This window comes from Oncorhynchus mykiss, chromosome 22, assembly GCF_057628025.1.
Source record: "Oncorhynchus mykiss isolate SJ-2025 chromosome 22, ASM5762802v1, whole genome shotgun sequence".
NCBI lineage: Eukaryota > Metazoa > Chordata > Actinopteri > Salmoniformes > Salmonidae > Oncorhynchus > Oncorhynchus mykiss.
The window spans coordinates 10,239,202-10,264,191 of NC_143043.1; the positions used below are offsets into that span (position 1 = coordinate 10,239,202).

Below are 24,990 nucleotides of genomic sequence, written 5' to 3' on the forward strand. Positions count from 1 at the left end.
TGTCATTTTCATTTGAGAAAACAACACAGAAACATTAGAGACAGATCCTCTTCACACCTTTTTAAAATATATTTATGTTAGTACTTTTATCCCTTTTCTCCCAAATGTTGTAATATCCAATTGGTAGTTAGTCTTGTCCCATCGCTGCAACTCTGGTAAGGACTCGGCTAAAGGCGAAGGTCGAGAGCCATTAGTCCTCCGAAACATGACTCTGCAAGCTGAACTGCTTCTTGACACACTGCTCGCTTAACCCAGAAGCCAGCCACACCAATGTGTCAGAGGAAACACTGTACAAATGGCGACCGAAGTCAGCTTGCAGGTGCCAGGTCCGCCACAAGGAGTTGAGTTGAGGTTAAAGATCTGCTCTCACACTTTAGGGAAAGGGCTTGGGAAGAAAAATCTTATTGCAGGCACTGGGAGCTCTTTAAATTTGAGGTGTCCAAATACCTTAGGAAATATGGTAGTAATCTTGCTAAGACCAGAAGAGCTGAGGAGGAAAAGGTGATCATTAAGATATCTTGCCTTTCTCAGAGGTCCCTAGCCGGCCTCTCGGGGGAGGAGAAGATGGAACTGAATGAGTTACAAAATAAACTGGATAAGATTAATATAGATTAATAGCAGAAGGAGCCTTTATTAGATCTAGGAAAAAAATGGATTGAGGAGGGAGAACAGAATTCATCCTATTTCTTTAGACTTGAGAAATTCCACTCTAAAAATAACACTATCCATAAGTTAAACATTGATGGTGTTATTACAGATGACCAAAAATGAATTGCGAAATACTGTAGCACGTTTTACAGAAGATTATATAGCTCTACGTACTGTCAGGAATCCACAGATAGTTTAAAAACATAACTGAATAATGTTCACTCTCTCAGTGATATAGAATCTAAACAGTGTGATGAACCCATCAAAGTTGAAGAGATGATAGAATCTATCAAACATCTGAAGAACAATAAATCACCAGGTGTTGATGGAATTACATCAGAATTTTACAAATTACAAATTATTTTCTGAACAAGTAGCTCCCTTCCTATTTGAAGTATTTTTAGAGAGTATTAAAAACAATGTTCCCCCTCCTACACTGAGTTAGGGGTTAATAACACTAATACCTAAGCCTAAAAAATAAGTGCTGCTCATCAATAACTGGCGTCCAATTTGTCTTCTTAATGACTAAGATATTAGCCTATATTACTACTTGCAAGTCCTGGATGCAATCATTGATGAAATACAGTCTGGCTTTATGAGGAACAGACATATTTATAACAATATCAGACTAGTATTAGACATACTTGACTACTCGGGCCTAATAACCGAGGATAGCTTCATATTTTTTAAAGATTTTTTAAAAGCATTTGACACAGTAGAGCATCAGTTTCTCTTCCACTCCCTTGAGAGACTTGGCTTGGGGGATTTTTTCTGTAAGGCTATTAAGACTCTCTATGCAAATGGTAACAGCTCTATCAAATTGAAATATGGCACCTCACCTAGATTTGAGTTAAAGAGAGGAATTAGGCAAGTTTGTCCTATCTCTCCGTACCGGTTTTTATTAATCACCAAACTTCTTGCAAATTCTTTAAATAATAGTCCTGTATAAGGTATTTCCATAGCTGGTAAAGAAATGATTATAAGCCAGCTGGCTGACGATACTACACTTTTTCTGAAAGACGCTAACCAAATTCCCATATCGATCAATGTGATACAATCCTTTTCCAAAGCGTCTGGTCTATATCTTAACATTAAGAAATGTGAACTCATAGCTGTCAAAGATTGTGTGATACCTTCATATTATGGTATTCCAGTAAAAGAAGAACTTACATATTTATGCATAACCATTACAAAGGATCAGAAGTCTAGAGGCTTACTAAATTTGCACCCTCTTATTAAAAAACCCCAGAAGAAGCTAAATCAATGGCTAACAGAGGGACTTATCTTTAAAAGGTAGAGTCCAAATAACCAAGGCTGAAGGTATCTCTAGACTAACATATGGCGCTCTATCTTTTATATCTTGACAATAAAATAAGCAAGGAGATAGACCAGATGCTTTTCAACTTTCTGTGATGAAACTGTACCCATTACATTAGGAAAACTGTTGTGATGAACACTTATGAGAATGGTGGGCTGAGTTTTCTGGACTTTACTACCTTAAATAATACTTTTAAGATCAAATTGGAAAAAACCCTGGAATGTTATTCCTCATCGTGTCGTCTCTACTTTTGGTGACCTTTACTTCATGTTGTTTTGCAATGATAATATTGACAAAGTTCCAGTGAAACTTTCTGCTTTTCATCGGCAGGTTTTCTTGTCATGGTCCTTAATTTATAAACACAATTTTTCACCACACAGATATTATATATGGAATAATCAGGATATATTGTATAAAAATAGTTATTTGTTTTTAGAATATTGGTTCTGAAATAATATCCAATTGGTGAGCCAACTGGTAAATGCAGAGGGTCTTTTACTCAGTTATAAGGAATTCTTACCACTTTACAAGGTACCTGTAACTAGAGGTCGACCGATTAATCGGAATGGCCGATTAATTAGGGCAGTTTTCAAGTTTTCATAACAACCGGAAATCGGTATTATTGGGCGCCCGATTTGCAGATTTTTTTTTTTACACCTTTATTTAATATTTATTTAACTAGGCAAGTCAGTTAATTAAGAACACATTCTTATTTTCAATGACGGCCTAGGAACCGTGGGTTAACTGCCTTGTTCAGGGGCAGAACGACAGATTTTCACCTGATTTTCACCTGATTTTCACCACGACCTGCCTCTCTCTCGTTGCACTCGACAAGGAGACTGCCTGTTACGCGAATGCAGCAAGTCAAGGTAAATTGCTAGCTAGCATTAAACTTATCTTATAAAAAACAATCAATCAATCATAATCACTAGTTAACTACACATGGTTGATGATATTACAAGTATCTGACTGAGCGGTGGTAGGCAGAAGTAGGCGCATAAACATTCATTCAAACAGCACTTTCGTGCGTTTTGCCAGCAGCTCTTCATTGTGCTTCAAGCATTGCGCTGTTTATGACTTCAAGCCTATCAACTCCCGAGATGAGGCTCGTGTAACCGAAGTGAAATGGCTAGCTAGTTAGCGTGCGCTAATTATCGTTTTGTTGCTGGTTCGAGCCCAGGGAGGAGCGAGGAGAGGGACGGAAGCTATACTGTTACACTGGCAATACTAAAGTGAACATCCAATAGTCAAAGGTATATGAAATATAAATGGTATAGAGGGAAATAGTCCTATAATTCCTATAATAACTACAACCTAAAACTTCTTACCTGGGAATATTGAAGAATCATGTTAAAATTAACCACCAGCTTTCATATGTTCTCATGTTCTGAGCAAGGAACTGAAACATTAGCTTTCTTACATAGCACATATTGCACTTTTACTTTCTTCTCCAACACTTTGTTTTTGCATTATTTAAACCAAATTGAACATGTTTCATTATTTATTTGAGGCTAAATTGATTTTATTGATGTATTATATTAAGTTAAAATAAGTGTTCATTCAGTATTGTTGTAATTGTCATTATTACAAATTAATTAATTAATTGGCCGATTAATCGGTATTGGCTTTTATGGTCCTCCAATAATCAGTATCGGTGTTGAAAAATCATAATCGGTCGACCTCTACCTGTAACACCTAAAGATTTTGCAATTGTTTTAGATGCCATTCCCTCAGGTGTTGCTCTATTATTCAGGAACTGTGTCAAGACCTGACCCTCAGAGCCTACCTTCTGTTGACCCTGTTGACTCATCAGTAGGAAAGACCTGACCCTCAGAGCCTACCTTCTGTTGACCCTGTTGACTCATCAGTAGGAAAGATTTGTTTCTCTTTTGGTCCATTCAACAACAGAGCGATACAAACCTTGTTTCAGCAGGATGTTGTATCTACTATACCTTATTGCCTTATTGGAATGGATTTATTGATAATATCTGTTGGAAAAAAGGTTGGATGTTGCCACACACATACCTACTTGTTAACAAAATTAAGGAAGTTTCCTTTAAAATTATTCATAAATATTATCCTGCCCACCACTATATGAAGAAGTTTAAGGAAAACATCAACTCAAATTGCTCCTTTTGTAATGACCACCCAGAAACAGTGTTGCATCTTTTTTGGCATTGTATTCATGTAAGAAAACTGTGGCAAGACATCAGTAGATTTATAATTGAACACTTTTATGAAGGTCTTACACTATTGTGGAGAGATGAACTGCTTGGATTCTTTACCTACGATAGAAATAAGCTGAAACAGTTTTATGCAATTCATTTCATTATTCTTTTGGCCAAATTTCATATTCACAAATTAAATTTACAAAAAATATATATATATTTCTTTGTAAATAAATGTAACTGTATTTTAAGACAATTAAATACTCTACTAACAAAAAAACTGTTAGAATTATAAGTGTATGTCTTTGTGTAATGTGATATTGTACCCCCTAGCTCAATTGTCCATTGTATAGAATCTATACTTGTGTTCCCTCATGTATTCTCTGTATTGATTTGTTGTCAATTTAAACATTTTTTTTAAAAAGTTCTCACCTCTGGTTGTGCTATGCATGGCTTCAAAAGAGAACAATTCCTCCCCTGTGTGAAACTCCGCGGTGGTCCCACACACAAAAATGGCCGTATTTGTTGTCAGTTGCTTAATAATCACATGACAAAGAGAAAAACTCGACATTTCTTGCGGAGTCCTTCAATTTCTTTCGATATCTTGTGCCATGCCAGTTATCCGCTCTGTGACGATTCTTCGAGACAAACTGACACTTTGGAACAATTTAACTTTGTCTGGTGTTAGCAACTCTTTTATAAATTTTCCCCATCCAAACTAAGTTTCGTAAATGCGGCTTGTTGGTCACCCAAACCCCGCTGAATAGCAATTACTTTATCCACACGAAGTTATCATTGCAACTCATTCAGTTTAGCATGTTTCGAGCTGTAATGACGCTCCAAATCCAAGTCTTTCTCATTACTGCATGTGCATCCCCACAAACTAGGAATACACTTCGACGGATCTACGTTTCTTTCATTTACTGTAGCAATTATTCTGACGTACAGGCAGGTGCTCGGTGAAGACGAGCTGTCTAGCGCTACCAAACATTTAATTTTTCTTGGAAAAATGACGTCTATAGCTTTTTTTAATATATATTAAAAAAATGTATTCATGAATTGGCTCGGGCCTGATCAAACGGTATCGCAGGTCGGACCTCCCCACCCCTGGCCTACACACAGTGGCCTGCTGTTGCTAGCCAGCTAACTAATAATATATCGTTTTTTCACATTTTGAAAATGTATTTAATTACTAGAATAGGTTCACGCCTACGCCAACCTGTAGGGAAGAGTTGTCAAGCTTCTGCTGGTCGAAACGTATGGTTAGTTTCCCTTTCTTGGGCCCAGGGATGATAGTGGACATCTTATAGCGAGCACTTGCTTATAATAACCAAAACGGTTTGGTCTTTACACAATAAAATACAATAAAACAAGGAATGCGACTAAGGTACTACTTATGAATGATGTTTAAAGTTTAACGAGCCTTTATTTATTTACCTGTGACGTAAAGCCACGGTAATACTGCCTAGTCTTTGCGCGCGCTGCAGTCTCTGCAGAAAGTGGATCCTGCCTTTTTGTACGGACCGCTTTTGGTAAGTAGGCTTGCCAGTTTGTTAGTGTGGTAATATTGATAAAGTCATGTGCAAATAATACATTCAGTAGGCCCTATTAAAATAATATTAATATAAGAGGTTTTGATCTTATCATGGACGTATGGGTGAAGTCTTGGTCGTTTTTGACAGCTCGCTAGCTAATTTAGCGTTCTCTGACTGGCCGCGCAGTTGTTAGTCTAGTTTCGATACAACCAAGAACGTTTTTAAGAGTCCAGCACAATGTAAAAACTCTTGGTTGCATCGAAGCTATTGTTAGCCTAGCAGCTCTACCTGCGGCAGGTCAGGCTTGATGGCGCCAGCTAGGCTAAAACGACGCCAGTGATTGTACCTTTGTTCATTGTAGGACACTTTCTATTTCTCAACTTTGTCTGAAATATGATGTGATTAATAGTATGCTACAGTAATTTAGCTAGTTAACAAACATAACGTTAGCTAGCTAGTTGACATAGCTTGAACTAGGACTTTAACTTAAGTAACGTTAACTAACCACTATAGCGAGAAAGCTAACAGACAATGGTAATTTGTTAGTGGTGGGTCAGTAATCAAATTACAACTTTCTAAATATTTTTAAGACTAGCTAGTTAGCTAACTGTTTAAATGGGAAAACTTTAGCTGGTTAGCTAGCTATTTTCATCTATTGAAAACATCCAGGCACAAATATCTTTGATCAAGGTTTTTCGTTACCATGGTCACCAGCAAAGATTTAACTAAACCAAGATATGATATGACAGATATGTCGTTTCCAATGGGAACAAATGGGTCATAGTGGGCAGAGCCAAGCACGAACTAAGGAAGTCCTATTGGCCTGTTCAAGCATACGTCTTCGAATTTCAGTTAGCCTACACTGTGAAGTGCGTGTTTGCATTAACTAATTTCGTCTTTGCACTCCTTGTAAATAAAGCGTTTTGGCAAAACAGTCTACAAAACTTATCACAGACGAGTTCCCCTTAATCTGTTTATAACAGATTCTAGTTTTGGAAACAGAAAACTTTATTGAGATCAAACGTTTAATAATGAGAAAATGCAGAACGTCGGCGAAAATCCATCTTCTCCGACCGCCTGGCCATTGGGCTTCCTCTCGCTACCATATTTGGTAGTGTTTGGAAACGCCAAGTGGATGCTTCACATTTATACATCAGGTGAAATATCTGTCTCATTGTTCTATCTGTGGTATTAGTTTGCCTTAATCGTTGGGCCAACCATATCAATTACATCTCTGAAATGCAATCATTCTCATTCTACTCTTCCCCATCCCTTCAGGAATATAGAGTGTGTGTCAGAAGTTTCATAAGGCTCTTCATCATGGCGAGTCAGTCAATGGAGATCATGGCCAAGGTGCTGGAGCAGCAGGTGCTGCAGTCAGCCAGGATGGTGGAGGAGCAGCTGGATGCAGAGCTGGGGAAGCTGGAGCGCATGGATGACGATGAGATGGAAATGCTGAAGGAGAGGAGGATGGAGGCCCTCAAGAAATCCCAGAAACAAAAGCAGGTAGGAGGGAAAGACAGAGTGGTCACATTGGCTGAGCCATATGGTGGATGCCAAACAAGCATTTTATTTAGTCCATCCAGTTATTTCATACCAGTAACACTCATTATGGCATGTTTGTGCTCTGTCCCCTCAGGAGTGGCTGGGTAAAGGGCACGGGGAGTACAAGGAGATTCCCAGTGAGAAAGACTTCTTCCCTGAGGTGAAGGAGAGCAATCGAGTGGTCTGTCATTTCTACAGAGACTCCACCTTCAGGTTTGCAACACAGCAATGTTTCTTTCTCTACCTGTTTTTCTCCTGCCATTACAGGCCTAAAACTTACTGCTGTTTTATTGCTGCAAATTATCCAGGGTGAGGATATGATGATGATCCAGCGTGAGCTTATCCTCCTAAATCCTAAGAAAAGGATTAGAAAGAGGTTTATTGCCCAATAAATCTTTATTGCAGCTTCTACCAGGAGCTAATCCTGCTGTCTCCTCTCCCCTGCATTCTAAAGATGCAAGATCCTGGATAAGCACCTTAGCGTCCTGGCCAAGAAGCACCTGGAGACCAAGTTCATCAAGCTGAATGTGGACAAGGCTCCATTCCTGACAGATAGGCTGCGGATCAAGGTGATTCCCACGCTGGCGCTGGTAAAGGATGGGAAGACCAAGGACTACATAGTGGGTTTCACAGACCTAGGAAACACAGACGAGTTCCCCACAGAGGTGCTGGAGTGGAGACTGGGCTGCTCTGACATCATCAACTACAGGTACACAGACAGGAGTGATTTCCTGAAGATAATCACACCTCTAGATAGAAAGATGATCTGTCTAGGTATTTCCTGTTAGGCATTTGAGGCCATTGGTTCATTTGCAAAAGGAATAAAAAAAAGCCTTACCAGTTCATGCACAAACACAGGCTGATTAGACATTAAGTTCTACTTAGTTCAGATCAAGTCTCGTAACACCCCTCCCTACACTTTGTCTTCTTCCCAGTGGTAACCTCATGGAGCACCCCACCCTGACACAGAAATCTGGTTTGAAGTTCATCAAAGTGGAGAAGAAGACCATCAGGGGGAGAGGACACAACTCAGACTCTGAAGACGACTAGAAGACCCTGTCAGCCATCAACTTCCGTCTCTCTCGCTGGGCTACTAACCACTAACCGGCAGAACCATCTCTTCCTGTTTTGTTCCTTTCCCATGTTTATCATTTTCCTATTTATCCCAGTCTTCCATGCTTTGTTTTGTGTGTGTGTGTGTGTGTGTGGACTTAATCATATGAGTTCATATTTAATTACATTCAAGTGCTTTTTGGTTGTTTATTTCCAACCTGCAAAGAAAAGGATACCTATCTGAGCCAATGAACTTTCTGCCCTAACTGACTCATTGATTCCAAATTAAGTCTAGAACTGGAAACCCTCCGACTTGATGCTGTTACCATTTAACATTATAAAGAATCATCCTTGCTAACACTATGGCTAGCTAAATTAACATCGATCCATGTCATTTGTCGACACGATTTGTTGGGGGAAAACTTAAATCCAGCTTTTCATGAGCAACAACCAAGTGCCAAGGTCAGCTGCATTCCACAGCCACCTCCTTTGTGTCATCAATGTGACTGGTAGCACAGGTTTCAGTTTTTCTATAAAAATGGGCTTGATCTTAAAATAAGCTGATCATCACTGGCACATTATTTTCCTCTGACTTCCTCGATTGCATGGATGTATTTTATACACATTAACATGTACATGTTATGTTTTTATTTGAAATATAATACACAGGGGTGAGCTATAGAAGTGTTTCTCGGTCTAGAATGAACACAGGTACAGGGATTTCACTAATATAGTAATTTGAATCACAGCTGATTTCTGGTAGACCAGACTGTAAAACCATTCATTTGTGTTCTATACAGATTGGATAGGTGAAAGCATGGGATCCACTACACAGCCAATCCAGTCATGTCAGTGATTACTTTGAGGAAGGGAGAATGCATTTTCAGTATTCAAACAGAACCACTGACAAAATGGCTTGGGTATAGAGTAGTGTTGGCTATGACTCGATGGCTTTGGACTCTACAGGTTTGAGGAGGCGTCGTACGATCAGCTCTCCTTTGCTGTTCAGGTAGGTGTCGGCCATGTCTTCCTCAGCAGGGAGACCATGGGGAAGCTTCAGTGGCTGGATCCTGAACAGAGAGAAAGATGGAGGAGAGATGAGATGGAAAAGTGGTCAAAGTTCATCTGTATTGAATTACAGCAGATTTCAGTTGTCAGGATCAACTAACCACGCACTCAATTGATAAACAGTAGCATACACTTGACAGGAATTAACAGATGTATTTAATAATAGCCCTGCGCTAACAAAGTAATAACAGGTCTTGCAAACCTGAGCAGCCTTACCTCACAAGATGCTTGATGAATTTCAGCTGGTTGTTGACTGAAGGGATGTTCTTGTGAATTACAGGTACATACGCCTGAGGAGAGGAGCAAAGAACAATTACAGTGCAACCAAGTTAGCAATTAGAATCATTATTATAACTTTATATTACTGCAAGAGCAAGCACAACACACAACTGAACTCAATACAAATACGCTCTGCTAGAGGAAAGGCTAGGGGTGGGCAACTTTCAATTAGTCGAATCAGGTGTGTTACAGTTTGGCTGGAGCAAAATATTGCACCCACACAGCCCACACCCACGCAGGGTAAGATTGCCACACACTAGGCTATCCCTCAGATGTGAGGTTATTAATCCAAGCTGATTGGAGCCCCACCTTCTGCAAGCAGAGTCCCTCCACTAGCTTCTTCTCCCAGTAGGGCCGGCGCATGGTGCTCTTGACCCGCGTCACCACGTGCAGCTTATGGGGCTGCTCCTGGTTTCCACCATACTTCTCATGCTCTTGCGACCGCTCATCCAGAATCTGTAGACACAGAAAGACAGATTTACTACGGATTCAAAGGAATTGCAAAGGTTTGTTTAAAAATGTAATTTCCATGATCATTGCCATTAGGATATAACACAAGTGTTATAATATAATAAATAGAGGGTGCTTAGAGGTCGACCGATTCTGATTTTTCAACGCAGATACCGATTATTGGAGGACCCCCGCAAAAAAAAATGCGGAGTTTTATACACTGCTCAAAAAAATAAAGGGAACACTTAAACAACACAATGTAACTCCAAGTCAATCACACTTCTGTGAAATCAAACTGTCCACTTAGGAAGCAACACTCAGTGACAATACATTTCACATGCTGTTGTGCAAATGGAATAGACAACAGGTGGAAATTATAGGCAATTAGCAAGACACCCCCAATAAAGGAGTGGTTCTGCAGGTGGTGACCACAGACCACTTCTCAGTTCCTATGCTTCCTGGCTGATGTTTTGGTCACTTTTGAATGCTGGCGGTGCTTTCACTCTAGTGGTAGCATGAGACGGAGTCTACAACCCACACAAGTGGCTCAGGTAGTGCAGCTCATCCAGGATGGCACATCAATGTGAGCTGTGGCAAGAAGGTTTGCTGTGTCTGTCAGCGTAGTGTCCAGAGCATGGAGGCGCTACCAGGAGACAGGCCAGTACATCAGGAGACGTGGAGGAGGCCGTAGGAGGGCAACAACCCAGCAGCAGGACCGCTACCTCCGCCTTTGTGCAAGGAGGAGCACTGCCAGAGCCCTGCAAAATGACATCCTGCAGGCCACAAATGTGCATGTGTCTGCTCAAACAGTCAGAAACAGACTCCATGAGGGTGGTATGAGCGCCCGACGTCCACAGGTGGGGGTTGTGCTTACAGCCTAACACCGTGCAGGACATTTGGCATTTGCCAGAGAACACCAAGATTAGCAAATTCGCCACTGGCGCCCTGTGCTCTTCACAGATGAAAGCAGGTTCACACTGAGCATGTGACAGTCTGGATACGCCGTGGAGAACGTTCTGCTGCCTGCAACATCCTCCAGCATGACCGGTTTGGCGGTGGGTCAGTCATGGTGTGGGGTGCCATTTCTTTGGGGGGCCGTACAGCCCTCCATGTGCTCGCCAGAGGTAGCCTGACTGCCATTAGGTACCGAGATGAGATCCTCAGACCCCTTGTGAGACCATATGCTGGTGCGGTTGGCCCTGGGTTCCTCCTAATGCAAGACAATGCTAGACCTCATGTGGCTGGAGTGTGTCAGCATTTCCTGAAAGAGGAAGGCATTGATGCTATGGACTGGCCCGCCAGTTCCCCAGACCTGAATCCAATTGAGTACATCTGGGACATCATGTCTCACTCCATCCACCAACGCCACTTTGCACCACAGACTGTCCAGGAGTTGGCGGATGCTTTAGTCCAGGTCTGGGAGGAGATCCCTCAGGAGACCATCCGCCACCTCATCAGGAGCATGCCCAGGCATTGTAGGGAGATCATACAGGCACGTCGAGGCCACACACACTACTGAGCCTCATTTTGACTTGTTTTAAGGACATTACATCAAAGTTGGATCAGCCGGTAGTATGGTTTTCTACTTTAATTTTGAGTGTGACTCCAAATCCAGACCTCCATGGGTTGATACATTTGATTTCCATTGATAATTTGTGTGATTTTGTTGTCAGCACATTCAACTATGTAAAGAAAAAAGTATTTAATAAGAATATTTCATTCATTCAGATCTAGGATGTGTTATTTTAGTGTTCCCTTTATTTTTTTGAGCATTTCGAAAACAAAACATTTATTCTTTCAGTTAAATGTGGAACCGTTCCATATTTTATCTAACGGGTGGCATCCCTAAGTCTAAATATTGCTGTTAGATTGCACAACCTTCAATGTTATGTCATAATTATGTACAATTCTGTCAAATTAATTACGGTCTTTGTTAGGAAGAAATGGTCTGCACACAGTTCGCAACGAGCCAGGCGGCCCAAACTGCTGCATATACCCTGACTCTGCTTGCACAGAACGCAAGAGAAGTGACACAATCTCCCTAGTTACAATAAATTCATGTTAGCAGGCAATATTAACTAAATATGCAGGTTTAAAAATATATACTTGTGTATTGATTTTATTAAGAGAGGCATTGATGTTTATGGTTAGGTACACATTGATACAACAGTGCTTTTTTCGCAAATGCACTTGTTAAATCATCACCCATTTAGTGAAGTAGGCTGTGATTCAATGATACATTAACATGCACCGCATCGATTATATGCAACGCAGGACAAGCTAGATAAACTAGTAATATCATCAACCATGTGTAGTTAACTAGTGATTATGTTAAGATAAGATTTAATGCTAGCTAGCAACCTACGCGAGTGAAGCAAGGAGCCAAGGTAACAGGCAGCCTGCCACGCAATCTCCTTGTTGAGTGCAATGTAATCGAATGTAATCGGCCATAATCGGTGTCCAAAAATGACGATTACCGATTGTTATGAAAACTTGAAATCGCCCCTAATTAATCAGCCATTCCGATTAATTGGTCGACCTCTAGTGCTTATATTTGTCCTGTTCCACACATGTACACGTGTGTAACCTTAGTATAAAGTGTGTGGTGTGAAATGGACATGCATATCACTCCCCCTGAAACACCCTCGGAGAGTGGGATAATGGCCAGGGATCAGCCATTGACGATGATACTGGAGCAATTAGGGTTAAGGACATATGTAAGAAACTTTTGCTTTGAGTTGAGGTATTCATTGCATTTAGATTGTATGGGCCTGCCCTTGATGAAAGTCTGCAGCACCCTACCTCTTGTGGGATCCGTGCTTTGGTGAACTTGCTTCGGAATGAAATTAACCAAGGCAGGGGCGTAGTTTCTGTTAAAGCCTGCAAGAATGCACAGACACATAATCAAATATGCAAGGCGTGAAGAGAATAAGAAAAACCAAAAACAATGTAATGTTATTCTAACTATGGAGGAAAACACAGTTGGATGATCCTACAAAATGTGTTCTAACAACCAGTTATCTGACTGATAGCTTAAATTTGAGTTACAACTGTCTGCCAGGAAGATAGTCTGCCTTTAATAATTTTGACTCCTTACCTGAATTGGGGAAGGTATGTGAAGACCACGACATAGCATAGCCATATTTACTTGTTGGTTGACAAGTCTGTAGCAAGGAAGTCAAGGTTATAATGCAAAAACCGTCAAATGCGAATTCGACAAGGAAATTGTGATTCTACCGAGATATAAAGTGTCGTTAATATAAGGTCAATATATATTTTTTTATATTTTCAACAAACATCAAAATACAGCTGAATAAACGCAAACTGAATTGCTAGAGTGTTTCAGCACTTCCGACACTCACCGGAAGCCGTCAGTATAGCAGTCACTTACTAACGTTGCCGTGCTACTTCAAAACTTGGTAATTTCGTTCCTGTATGGCTTCAATTTGTTTCAATTAACCTTGTGAAAAACGTCGATTTTTTTACAATGTGATATTGTATGATTAACTATATGGTTTGACAACATTTTTTACACGTGTATTTCAGAATTAATTAATTTATATTTAATTTAGGCATTTTCACTTCCGTGGATATGTTGCTCAGGGGAATTATTATTCATGCGTACCTTTATACGGGCCAGCAAACAAACCAACATCAGGAAGTTAGTGGCATGAGAGGATGATTTTGATCAGATTTACGTTTGAATTAATGGAATGAAATATCGTCATCCGATGTATATATAATCTAAGCATGAGGAGTTTAAGAAGGGTTTACTGATGCATTGTATTGCCTCTGAACCTGTGCCAAAGAAGACTTGATACCTCAAGCTGACTCAGACGAATTTAATATTCCTGTCGCTGAGCTGTGGACGGACGAATCATGTGCATACTCCTTTGCCGTCTCTGGCTTACTCTAACCAGGTGAATTACAAATATCCACAACTTGACACATTGAACTCAAAATCTCAGTCCATTTTTACCAGATAGTGAACCATGACGCAAGTCCCTGGTATGGAGACCTCTGCCATCTCCGTCCTGAAACGAGCCGTGGAGCTGGACCAGAGCACGCGCTTCCAGGAGTCGCTAGTGTGCTACCAGGAGGGGATCCAGCTACTGATGGACGTGCTGAAAGGTAACACACACACTGTCACAGTCACAGGGGTACGAAGGTGACATCTGTTTTACTGATCTACTCATCTGTTCACAGCTGTAAAAGATGACTCGAAGAAAGTCCACTACAGACAGAAGATAAAGAGCTACATGGACCGAGCAGAACAGATCAAAGTCCATGTCAACCAACTAAAAGAAGGTAAAGAATCTCAGAGAACTGATGTCACTTTCCCAAAGGAAGGCACCTTACTGCTGCCTTCCTCTTATTCCTCCTTCCAGGGATGAGCATTAATTACAAAATAGACTAAAGACCAATGTATTAAAATACATGTATTTTGTAATTGAAGATACAAAAAATAAATTTGCAAGTAGCCGGCCGAACATCAACAACATTCTCAGTAACGGTCACACAAACGTCTTACTTGCTATGACTGTGATATGTTGTTGTTTATTTACCTTAGTTGGATGCACTGTCACTGGATAAGAGTGTGCTAAATTACCAAAATGTATGTGAAAGTGAACAACTGCAAAGCACACTGGGTATTGTCATTGACCCTTTTACGGAGCCTAGCTCATTAGAGTAATACTGAGCATGCTTTGCAATTGTTCATTTTTACATGTACATGCACATGTTGTTTATTTAGCAGACAATCTTATCACACCATAGTGCCATCAGACTTTTTGTTTCCAATGTAGGGTGAAAGGGGGCCACAAAATTGTGAACCGCTGTAAAGAAATGGTATAGAAAAGTGTTTTGTTATTTTGAAAATACAAATTGCAGCTTTTGAAAGGATCTTGTTACAAAAGGCATTGGAGTGTAGTTTAGCATACAAAATACTCAGAAGCAATTAAAATACGTATGCTTGGCAAAAATCTAAACGCAACATGCAACAATTTCAAAGATTTTACTGAGTTACAGTTCATATAAGGAAATCAGTCAATTGAAATAAATTCATTAGGTCATAAATCTACGTTTTTCACGTGACTGGTAATACAGATATGCATCTGTTGTTCACATATACCTTAAAAGAAAAGGTGTGGCATGTATCAGAAAACCAGTCAGTATCTGGTGTGACCACCTTTTGCCTCATGCAGCCCGACATCTCCTTCGCATAGAGTTGATCAGGCTGTTGATTGTGTCCTGTGGAATGTTGTCCCACTCCTCTTCAATGGCTGTGCCAAGTTGCCGGATATTGGCAGGAACTGAAACACGCTTATCGATCCAGAGCATCCCAAACATTCTCAATGGGTGACATGTCTGATGAATCTGCAGGCCATGGCAGGAAGAACATGGACATTTTCAACTTCCAGGAATGGTGTACAGATCCTTGCGACATGGGGCCCGGCATTATCATGCGAGGTGATAGCGGGAAAGATGAATGGCACGACAATGGGCCTCAAGATGTCGTCACGGTATCTCTCTGCATTCAAGCTGCCATCGATAAAATGCATTTGTGTTTGTTATCCATAGCTTATGCATGTCCATACCATGAACCCACTGCCACCATGGGGCACTTTGTTCACAACGCTGACATCAGCAAACCACTTATACACACAACGCCATACACGTGGGCTGCGGTTGTGAGGCCGATTGGATGTACTACCAAACTCTCTAAAATGACATTGGAGGCAGCTTATGGTAGAGAAATGAACATTCAATTATCTGGCAATAGCTCTGGTGGATATTCCTGCAGTCAAGCATGCCAATTGCACGCTGCCTCAAACTTGAGACATTTTTGGGATTGTGTTGTGTGGCAAAACTGCACATTTTAGAGTGGCTTTTTATTGTCCCAGCACAGGGTGCACCTATGTAATGATCATGCTGTTTAATCAGCTTCTTGAAATGCCACACCTGTTAGGGTGATGTATTATCTTGGCAAAAGAGAAATGCTCACTAACAGGGATGTAAACAAATTTGTGCACACAATTTGAGAGAAATAAGGTTTTTGGTGTGAATGGAACATTTCAGAGGTCTTTTATTTCAGGTCATGAAACATGGGACCAACACTTAAAATGTTGCATTTATATTTTTGTTCAGTGTATTTCAAATGCATGTAACAGAAATACTGCCTATCTCTGCCTCTTTCCCTTCTTATCCCTCCCTCTCTCAACTCCTCTCCCACTCAGAGGGGAAGTACCATGAGCAGATCAGGATAGCAGATGATGCTACAGGCTATAGTTACGAGGTTCTGTTCAGGCCTTACGTCACCGAGGGGGTGACTGAGGTCTGGGTGGAGGACCCTTACATCCGACATATTCACCAGGTAATTTACCTGTACACTATCAAACACATTAATCAAATGATATACTGCAGAAAGGTACTATTACCCCTGGGTGTTCTGCTCCCTCAAAAGCTGGTTTGTCTATTAGTATGATAGTGGGATCTGCCTTGGATGCCATTGCCATGCTGGTTTAGTCATGAGATCTTGACTTTGACCCTTCTGCCCTCTTAGCTGTATAACTTCCTGAGGTTCTGTGAGATGCTGCTGAAGGCCAGCTGTAAGGTGAAGAGGATTCACCTCCTGACCTATAAGGAAGAGGTAACTAACTGTAGGCTAGTGGCAAGGCCCACAAAATGTTGATACCCCTCCTACCTGAGGTGTAACAAAACACAGCCATGTTTTTCTATATCTCTCAGGTGTTCCATACATGAAATGGATGTTTGTATAAAAATATGTTCCTTGCAAAAGTGGTTAAATTGATAGATATTGTGACACACCCCCTTAACTCAAACAGTGCAGAATAATGCCTGGCTGGAGGAGGAGTGGGCCACATACGCTCCTGTACCCCAATATTGCAAGTTCTGATATTGCTCAAATTTGGAATACAAATTGTCAATTGTATGCCCTACATACAGAAACACACAACATTAGGATATCTTAAAGCATTTTGAAAATCTAGATCTGTTAAAAACACATGCGATAGGCAGAAATATTAACTATGAATATTTATGATGAACACTTTTTGGTCTCTGTTCAATAGACAACTTTCCAAGCCAAATGTGCACTCATTCAGTGCTGTATGGTCCTGCCTGATGAAAATGCACACAGTTACACGTTTAATTGATGTTGTGGCTATTGTAATTGGCTCTAAGGAAAACATGTGGACACAGACATTGAAATATATATTTTTTTTGTCTCCAAGGTTCCTTAAAGGATTTAAAAATATATATTTTGCCCCTATTCTTGCAACTAAGTCAGGGGGCCATCACAGATTATCTTTATATTTTGTAAATGAGACATTTTTTCAGAATTGTGTACAACACTCATGTCTATAAAGACTGTTGTGAATCAATTTAATGCTGAATACAATATGGCCAACATGATTACACTCAATCACCCTTGCCTCCATACAAGTAGCCCTTGTTCATTTTGTTCTGTGTTATTCTGTCTTTTTAAAATGGTTTCATAAGGCTCTTGGTATATCTAGGACTATGAGTGTCACTGCCATGCCTCTGTTGGTTTGAATAGCCAAAGCCAACTCATGTTTAAACGTGTTCATGTTTTAATCTCATTCAAACACTTACAACATATCAACATTGGGCAATTCCACAAAAATAATAACAAGCCTTTTACTACACAAGCACACCGTAGCGTTACAGGAACGCAACCATAATACAACAGTCAGCTACTCTAGTATTGTATATGTACAACCTTCTTTTCCCAACTAAAACTAAGTGTGCGATGTTGATTCAGTCTTTGAGGTGACCAGGATGTGAGTGTCCTTACAGGGTGAGGAGACAAAGTAGCCAGTGGTGGTTGTTGTTTTGGGGTCTGACCAGCTTGCACGGCTAACTGGTCATTCTAGACATGCTGCAGCGACAAGGCCAGTATCCTTCCTGTATGGCTGGCGTGGTATTGGAGCTGTGGGGTGATCAGTTTCCATTTCTACAGTTCGGTATAGGCAGTCTGCAGATGCAGCTTGCATACCAAAGAGACCAATTGACTAATTGGAATGTTATCCCAGCCTGAATGCTGCTGGGGTAACTCCAGTAGTGGAATGATTGGTTGTCTGGTTGTGAAGGGGAGTCTGTGAAAGGGCTGTCACAAACAGACTTGCCTTTAGACCTTTCCAACACATAATTGACCTGTGTGCAGAGTTGTTTATGTTGATTGTGCTAAAAAGTCATTCAGGTCACATCCTACATATTTTTTATATAGTCATTTGGAAGTCAGTTAAGATGATCATTTGGCTAACATTAACTGTTGGTGGTTGGCATTGGTTATGGACTGGGGCACGCACCAGCAGGAGAGGTGGAGAGTGACCTCAGGTTACGGTAGAGGTTATTTAGTATAGCTAGGTCATAGACTATAACTAAGAAGTGTACGTTGTGAGGGACGTAGCACAGATCCACACACGCATGCATTTGAAGACGATCCCTGGGCTTTGATGGACAGTAAACGGGTTGCAGAGAAGGTGGAGCAGATCAAGCATGGAGCACAAAGACCACTATTTCACAGTCAATCCCCAGCCACCATAAACAATCACATACAGCAAGTTTTACCATTCTATGGTGCCTTTTGTTTGGCATATGTTCATTGCCCACTGGCTCCAGATCATCTATAAGTCTTTCCTAGGTAAAGCCCTGCCTTATCTCAGCTCACTGGTCACCATAGCAGCACCCACCCGTAGCACGCGCTCCAGTAGGTATATTTCACTGGTCACCCCCAAAGCCAATTCTTCCTTTGGCTGCCTTTCCTTCCAGTTCTCTGCTGTCAATGACTGGAACGAATTGCAAAAATCACTGAAGCTGGAGACCCTATCTCCCTCACTAACTTTAAGCACCAGCTGTCAGAGCAGCTCACAGATCACTGCACCTGTACATAGCCCATCTGTAAATAGCCCATCCATCTACCTCATCCCCATACTGTTATTTATTTTTTTGCTCCTTTGCACCCCAGTATCTCTACTTGCACATTCATCTTCTGCACATCTGTCACTTCAGTGTTTAATTGCTAAATTGTAATTATTTTGCCACCATTGCCTATTTATTGCCTTACTTCCCATATCTTACCTAATTTGCACACTCTGTATATATACTTTTTTTCTCTATTGTGTTATTGACTGTTTACTCCATGTGTAACTCTGTGTTGTTGTTTGTTGCACTGCTTTGCTTTATCTTGGCCAGGTCGCAGTTGTAAATGAGAACTTGTTCTCAACTAGCCTACCTGGTTAAATAAAGGTGTTCTCAACTAGCCTACCTGGTTAAATAAAGGTGTTCTCAACTAGCCTACCTGGTTAAATAAAGGTGTTCTCAACTGGCCTACCTGGTTAAATAAAGGTGTTCTCAACTGGCCTACCTGGTTAAATAAAGGTGTTCTCAACTAGCCTACCTGGTTAAATAAAGGTGTTCTCAACTGGCCTACCTGGTTAAATAAAGGTGTTCTCAACTGGCCCACCTGGTTAAATAAAGGTGTTCTCAACTGGCCCACCTGGTTAAATAAAGGTGTTCTCAACTGGCCTACCTGGTTAAATAAAGGTGTTCTCAACTGGCCTACCTGGTTAAATAAAGGTGTTCTCAACTGGCCTACCTGGTTAAATAAAGGTGTTCTCAACTAGCCTACCTGGTTAAATAAAGGTGTTCTCAACTAGCCTACCTGGTTAAATAAAGGTGTTCTCAACTAGACTACCTGTTTAAATAAAGGTGTTCTCAACTAGCCTACCTGGTTAAATAAAGGTGTTCTCAACTGGCCTACCTGGTTAAATAAAGGTGTTCTCAACTATCCTACCTGGTTAAATAAAGGTGAAATAAAATAAATAAAATTGCCAAACATTACTTCACCGTTTCCCAGACCAGTGCATGAGTCACCCCAGCATGAAAGATCATTCTTTACATGCAAGTCCAGTTCAGGTGTCACATGGGTTGGCAGCAAAATAGTTACATATGAAGGCATTGCACACCAGCCATTTCCAGGTGGCATTTTGGCTGTTGAATGGCCTCCTGACAGTCCAGTTCCATGGTGTCTCTGCCTCTAGTAACTGCCTGAGGGGAGGACTGATGGTGGAGTAGGCTTATCCAGGAGAGTTTTGGGAGATTCAGGTTGGCATTGATATTGGAGAGGTGCAATTCATATGACATGTGAAGGCCCACTAAGTTGATGACATTTCTAGTCATTGAGTGTCAGGTTGTTGGTTCATGGTGGTGAACAGCTTTCCTTATGCGCTTGTCATGTGTGGTTTCATCCTCCCCGTACACCATCAATGTCAACAAGTCCAAGTAACTCCAGGGCAGACAGCCATGATGGTGGACATGATTTTCTGGAAGAAGCAATGTGGCAGCTCAACCCGAACAGGATAAGAGTGCACCGGAGCATCCCAATTTGCATCACAAATGCAGTGAGCCAGTGGACGGACATGTTGGTTGGATGCAGGCGGAAATATTGGTCTAGCAATGAATCAAAGCTCACTTCTAAAATGATAAGGAGGTGACTTAAGAGCCCAACCCTGGAAGGGCAAGTTCTACCACAGCGGTGGCAAATTGTAGAGCATGGCAGAAGGTGTCAGAGTCCAGGGTTGGATTCTATTTCCTTTATTTGGAGCCTCCCAGTTGCCTCATTGATCCTCAAAGAGGCGTGTGACTTGGAATACTTGGTGTTGCCATGCCAAGCAGTCTGTTGACTTTTTTTTATATATACCCAGACAAAGGCGTTTGAGTGTATATGGTGGGCATATTGGATTCCTAACATAGTTGAATGACACAAAAATAGTCAGGTCAAATCTGAAAAATGTCTTATTTAAAATGTGTATATATACAGGTGATTAAACCACCATTTAATGGTAATGTTGCAGTCATGTTGGATTTTGAGTCAAATCTAGAGGGCCCCCCCTAACATAATTGCAGGAATAGGAGCTATATCAGAACTTGCAATATTGGGGTACAGGAGCTTATGTGGCCCACTCCCCCTCCAGACAGGCATTATTCTGCACTGTTTGAGTTAAGAGGGTGTGTCACAATATCTATGAATTTAACCACTTTTTCAGTCAAATATTTTTATAAAACCATCCAAAAACATGGTTGTACTTTGTTATACGGTTCCTCGGGTTGGGGTATCTCAAAAACAGAAGCCCTTTTTAGAGGATTGGCCGCTAGCCTACCAACTAAACCTTCTCTTTTCCACCCCTCTAAAACCTGATGGATGTACATTTAGAATACATTTCAAGGAAAGAGTTTAGCTGAGAATTAATCAAGGAATCTAATATTTTCGCTAGGCAAGAAAGTTTAGAAATAGGCCAATCATTTATTTAGGTCACAAGGGTCACCACCTTTGTGAAGGGGGAGTACATGGACCGCCTTCCAAACCTTGGGGATAGTAACCTTGGGGATAGTAACAGATATAATCGTCAGGTTAAAAATATGGGTTCATGATTCAGCAATCGGGGGGGTCAGAGAGCTGCAGCAGAAATGGATCAAGCAAATCAGCTCCAGATGTATTTCTTTTTTACATTCATTTTAAGCAAGGCATCTAGCACATCACAGATAGTAAAATGTTGAAATGAAAACAAAGATTCACTAGAAGTTGATGGGTTAACCGTCAAGTCAGCTAAAGGCTGGCAGAGGGAAGAGCAGGCAATCGACAGACCAGGGTCAACTACACCACCGTTTCTCTCAAATAAAAAGCACCTGAATGAGCTCAGATAACGCAGAAGATCGAATCCTTGGTTTTCTATCTTTGACTCTGAATTGTTTAAAAGGGACATGTTTATCTGCCAGAGGAATAAATATGGAATATACATTTTCTAGAGCCAACACCTGGTCAGGAATACAGGAGACAGCTCCTTAATCAGAGTAGAACACGTCATGTAGAAACCCTTGAGCAGAACTTTTAAAAATGTATCTTCTTAATTAAACAAGGATTACTAGTGTTTTGCTGTTTCGTATCTCTAATACATACTATGGGACAATGATCACTGAGATCGAATGCAAGTACTCCACTAGACCAATATTTATGGGGGTTATTAGTAAGAATTAAATCAATCAATGAAGAGTTAAAAGGGTTTTTCACATTTTATCCGTGTGTGTTTTGAGATCAATTGTGTCAGGTTCAAATCAATGCATATACTCTTAAATTGATCTGAGGCCGGGGATAGACAATCCAGATTAAAATCCCTTAAAATGACCAACTCTGAGGACAGAAAATATGTTAAACACTCAGATATAGTACCAATAGCATCAATATTATTATCAATCAATGCCTCAACTGATTATTTGTATTGCAGAAGTTTGAACTGGTAGTAAGAGGTCTATAGCTTAGTTGCTCCATTTGTTTTCTTTAGGGCTATTTATTGTACAGTTATAAACCTACTCAAAATGCCAAGCTACTTACTGTATCTCGTGTGTTGTTTCCCTAATCCACCTGTCTGTGTGTGTTGCAGGGGGACAATTCGTCTCAGCAGGCCAGTGCTCTGTCAGAGCTCAAACAGAGTCTACAGAGCCAGGATGTGTGTCTGGACCTCCAGTACTCCACTTTTCACGACAGGGAGATCAGGTACACCATCAATTTCAATCAATCCATTTCCACACCCAGAATGCATCAGCGGCTGAGGTCTTTAATGCACCATATGGCGCATGCGCATATAGAGTCTTTGATTTATGTAGGTTTTATAAGCATGATGATGATGATGATGATGATGATCCCCTAAGGTTTGACAACGGCTGGATCATCAAGATAGGAAGAGGACTGGATTACTTCAAGAAACCAAAGGCAAGACTTCAACCAGGGATATTTCTCCCCTCTACGTTCAGTCTTAACTTTATATTGTCAAAAATATAGAACCAACAGAATAATAATCCGGTAGTATTTATTCAATGTTTTTTCTCTCCCCCAGGGTCGTTTCTCCATCGGCTACTGTGACTATGACCTGAGGCAGTGCCAGGAGACCACAGTGGATATCTTTCACAGCAAACACACTAAGACATTATAACACCTTTGGAACTGGAGTCTATGGCTACACCAATATGCACAGTAGCATACCACTTAGAACGCATGTCCAATACATTGCTCTATTGTAAGTTAAATGCAAGTGTGGATAGGCCTATTGGAACAGAGGGGCTCTCAATCTAAATGTCTCCCCCTCTGTCCAGTGTGTGTGTGTGTGTGTGTACCTGTATAATACATACCAAGTGCCTTTTTTAAGTCTACATGATCTATCATGTAGTTTGGTCTGACTGGGTTGTTTTTTGGGGGGCTCCTAATGCTTATTATGTGTATCTGAGGACATTGGACCTGAATGGTGGATCCAAATGATAGTTTGGTCGTTTCTGAATCTTTTCTTAACCTGATTTTTTTTAAATCAAACATGCATATTCATTAAAAGTGTACATAACATGTAGAATTCTCAGAATGTCTGGAAACTGATTGTTTTCATTTCATTTTGTGAAAGTAAAGTACCAGTCAAAAGTTTGGACACAGCGTGAAGGAAAAGCAGCCAACAGGTGCTCAGCATGTGTGCAAACTCCTTCAAGACTGTTTGAAAAGCATTCCAGGTGAAGCTGGTTGAAGGAATGCCAAGGGTGTGCAAGGCTGTCTTCAAGGCAAAGGGTGGCTACTTTGTAGAATCTCAAATATAAAATATATTTTGATTTGTGTATACATATTTTGATTATTTTTGATGTCTTCACTATTATTTTACAATGGAGAAAATAGTTACAATGAAAACCTCTGAATGAATACCTGTGTCCAAACTTTTGACTGGTACTGTACATGGCGCCGTCTAGTGGACAATGAAGTTCGTCCACCTTACAATAACCCTAGAATTGTAAAAATATTATAACGATATGACATTTTAGACTAGAGGGAAGCCAAAATATAATCCCTGGGTGTTAACCTATGATAACGTAATATAATTAATTATTTATCATTTTTCCTGGTGCTTAGACTGGTGGATTTGATCAGTTTATAATTTTTTGGTCTTTCTGATTTGATGTTGTTTGCAGTAGACTAAGGGTTAGTCCTGTTAGGATTGGAGAATAGTAAACGTTGGACGGAGGACAGCAGTGGTCGCTCGCAAGCAGTACTAGTATGCTATTATGCTATAGCCTCGAAGTGTAGGTCATGAACTGACAGTGACACAGCTGTGAGCCCCCATCCAGGCACCACTAATAGTATGACATTTGGGTTAATTCATCTTCAACACCAGTCACGTCCGTACAGTAAGTATGATAACAACTTTTTGGCTGCCATATTATATAAATGCAAATAGGTTTTAAAAAAAAACACTGTATATCACAAACTGAATTACTTTATCCCATTCAAATAGGGTACCGAGTAATCCTCTACAGATAAATTACCTTCTCGTGTTTCATGAGCTTGACATTACCTACCATATGGCAAACATTCATCAAGGTGAACTGAACTGACTGAACAGTCTAGACATTGGTCTCCATTTCCAAATGCTCTATTTAAAATGTGAAGGTATAATGAGCAATGACAATAATTAGAGTTCTAGTACAAATAGACTACATAGATCATTACTAAATGTAATACATTTCATATGTCCAGTGAATAAGGAAAGTATTCAGGCCCCTTGACTTTTTCCACATTTTGTTACATTAAAGCCTTCTTAAATTGATTAAAATATTTACCCCCCCTCATAAATCTACACACAATATCCCATAATGAAGCAAAAACAACTTTTTAGACATTTTTGCAAATGTATTCAAATAAAAAAACGGAAATATCGTACTTACATGCCGTACCAGTCAAAAGTTGGGACACACCTACTCATTCAAGGGTTTCTCTTTATGACAAGGCGGTTGGAACCAAAAATCTCAAATTTGGACTCATCAGACCAAAGGACAGATTTACACCAGTCTAATG

General features: G+C 40.5%; 3 protein-coding genes across 7 annotated transcripts; 2 read left to right on the top strand and 1 right to left on the bottom strand.

The window, feature by feature from the left end:
* The first annotated feature begins 2,662 nt into the window (after positions 1 to 2,662).
* On the top strand, positions 2,663 to 8,951 carry LOC110501308 (thioredoxin domain-containing protein 9). 4 transcript variants are annotated; one of them, XM_090215377.1, is made up of 5 exons: positions 2,663 to 2,835; positions 6,948 to 7,175; positions 7,309 to 7,427; positions 7,669 to 7,923; positions 8,150 to 8,951. In XM_090215377.1, exons 1-5 carry the CDS (start codon positions 2,821 to 2,823, stop codon positions 8,262 to 8,264), a joined length of 732 nt encoding a protein of 243 aa, XP_090071503.1. In that variant the 5' UTR covers positions 2,663 to 2,820; the 3' UTR covers positions 8,265 to 8,951. The 4 variants fall into 4 exon arrangements, with proteins under 4 accessions (XP_090071503.1, XP_021434457.3, XP_021434458.3 ...); XM_021578782.3 differs by lacking the exon at positions 2,663 to 2,835 and adding an exon at positions 4,984 to 5,666; XM_021578783.3 differs by lacking the exon at positions 2,663 to 2,835 and adding an exon at positions 5,771 to 6,026.
* Positions 8,893 to 13,457, bottom strand: LOC110501309 (large ribosomal subunit protein uL30m). 2 transcript variants are annotated; one of them, XM_021578786.3, is made up of 6 exons: positions 13,427 to 13,457; positions 13,162 to 13,228; positions 12,867 to 12,944; positions 9,924 to 10,070; positions 9,552 to 9,625; positions 8,893 to 9,337 (listed from the first exon to the last, which is right to left on the bottom strand). In XM_021578786.3, exons 2-6 carry the CDS (start codon positions 13,204 to 13,206, stop codon positions 9,205 to 9,207), a joined length of 477 nt encoding a protein of 158 aa, XP_021434461.3. In that variant the 5' UTR covers positions 13,207 to 13,228; positions 13,427 to 13,457; the 3' UTR covers positions 8,893 to 9,204. The 2 variants fall into 2 exon arrangements, with proteins under 2 accessions (XP_021434461.3, XP_021434460.3); XM_021578785.3 differs by having other exon boundaries at positions 13,418 to 13,441.
* Positions 13,438 to 23,512, top strand: mitd1 (MIT, microtubule interacting and transport, domain containing 1). The gene is made up of 7 exons (XM_021578780.3): positions 13,438 to 14,195; positions 14,271 to 14,372; positions 16,301 to 16,437; positions 16,627 to 16,713; positions 22,547 to 22,659; positions 22,815 to 22,875; positions 23,000 to 23,512. The coding sequence occupies exons 1-7, from the start codon at positions 14,057 to 14,059 to the stop codon at positions 23,093 to 23,095; spliced, it is 735 nt and encodes a 244-aa protein (XP_021434455.1). The 5' UTR covers positions 13,438 to 14,056; the 3' UTR covers positions 23,096 to 23,512.
* Positions 23,513 to 24,990: the final 1,478 nt, after the last annotated feature.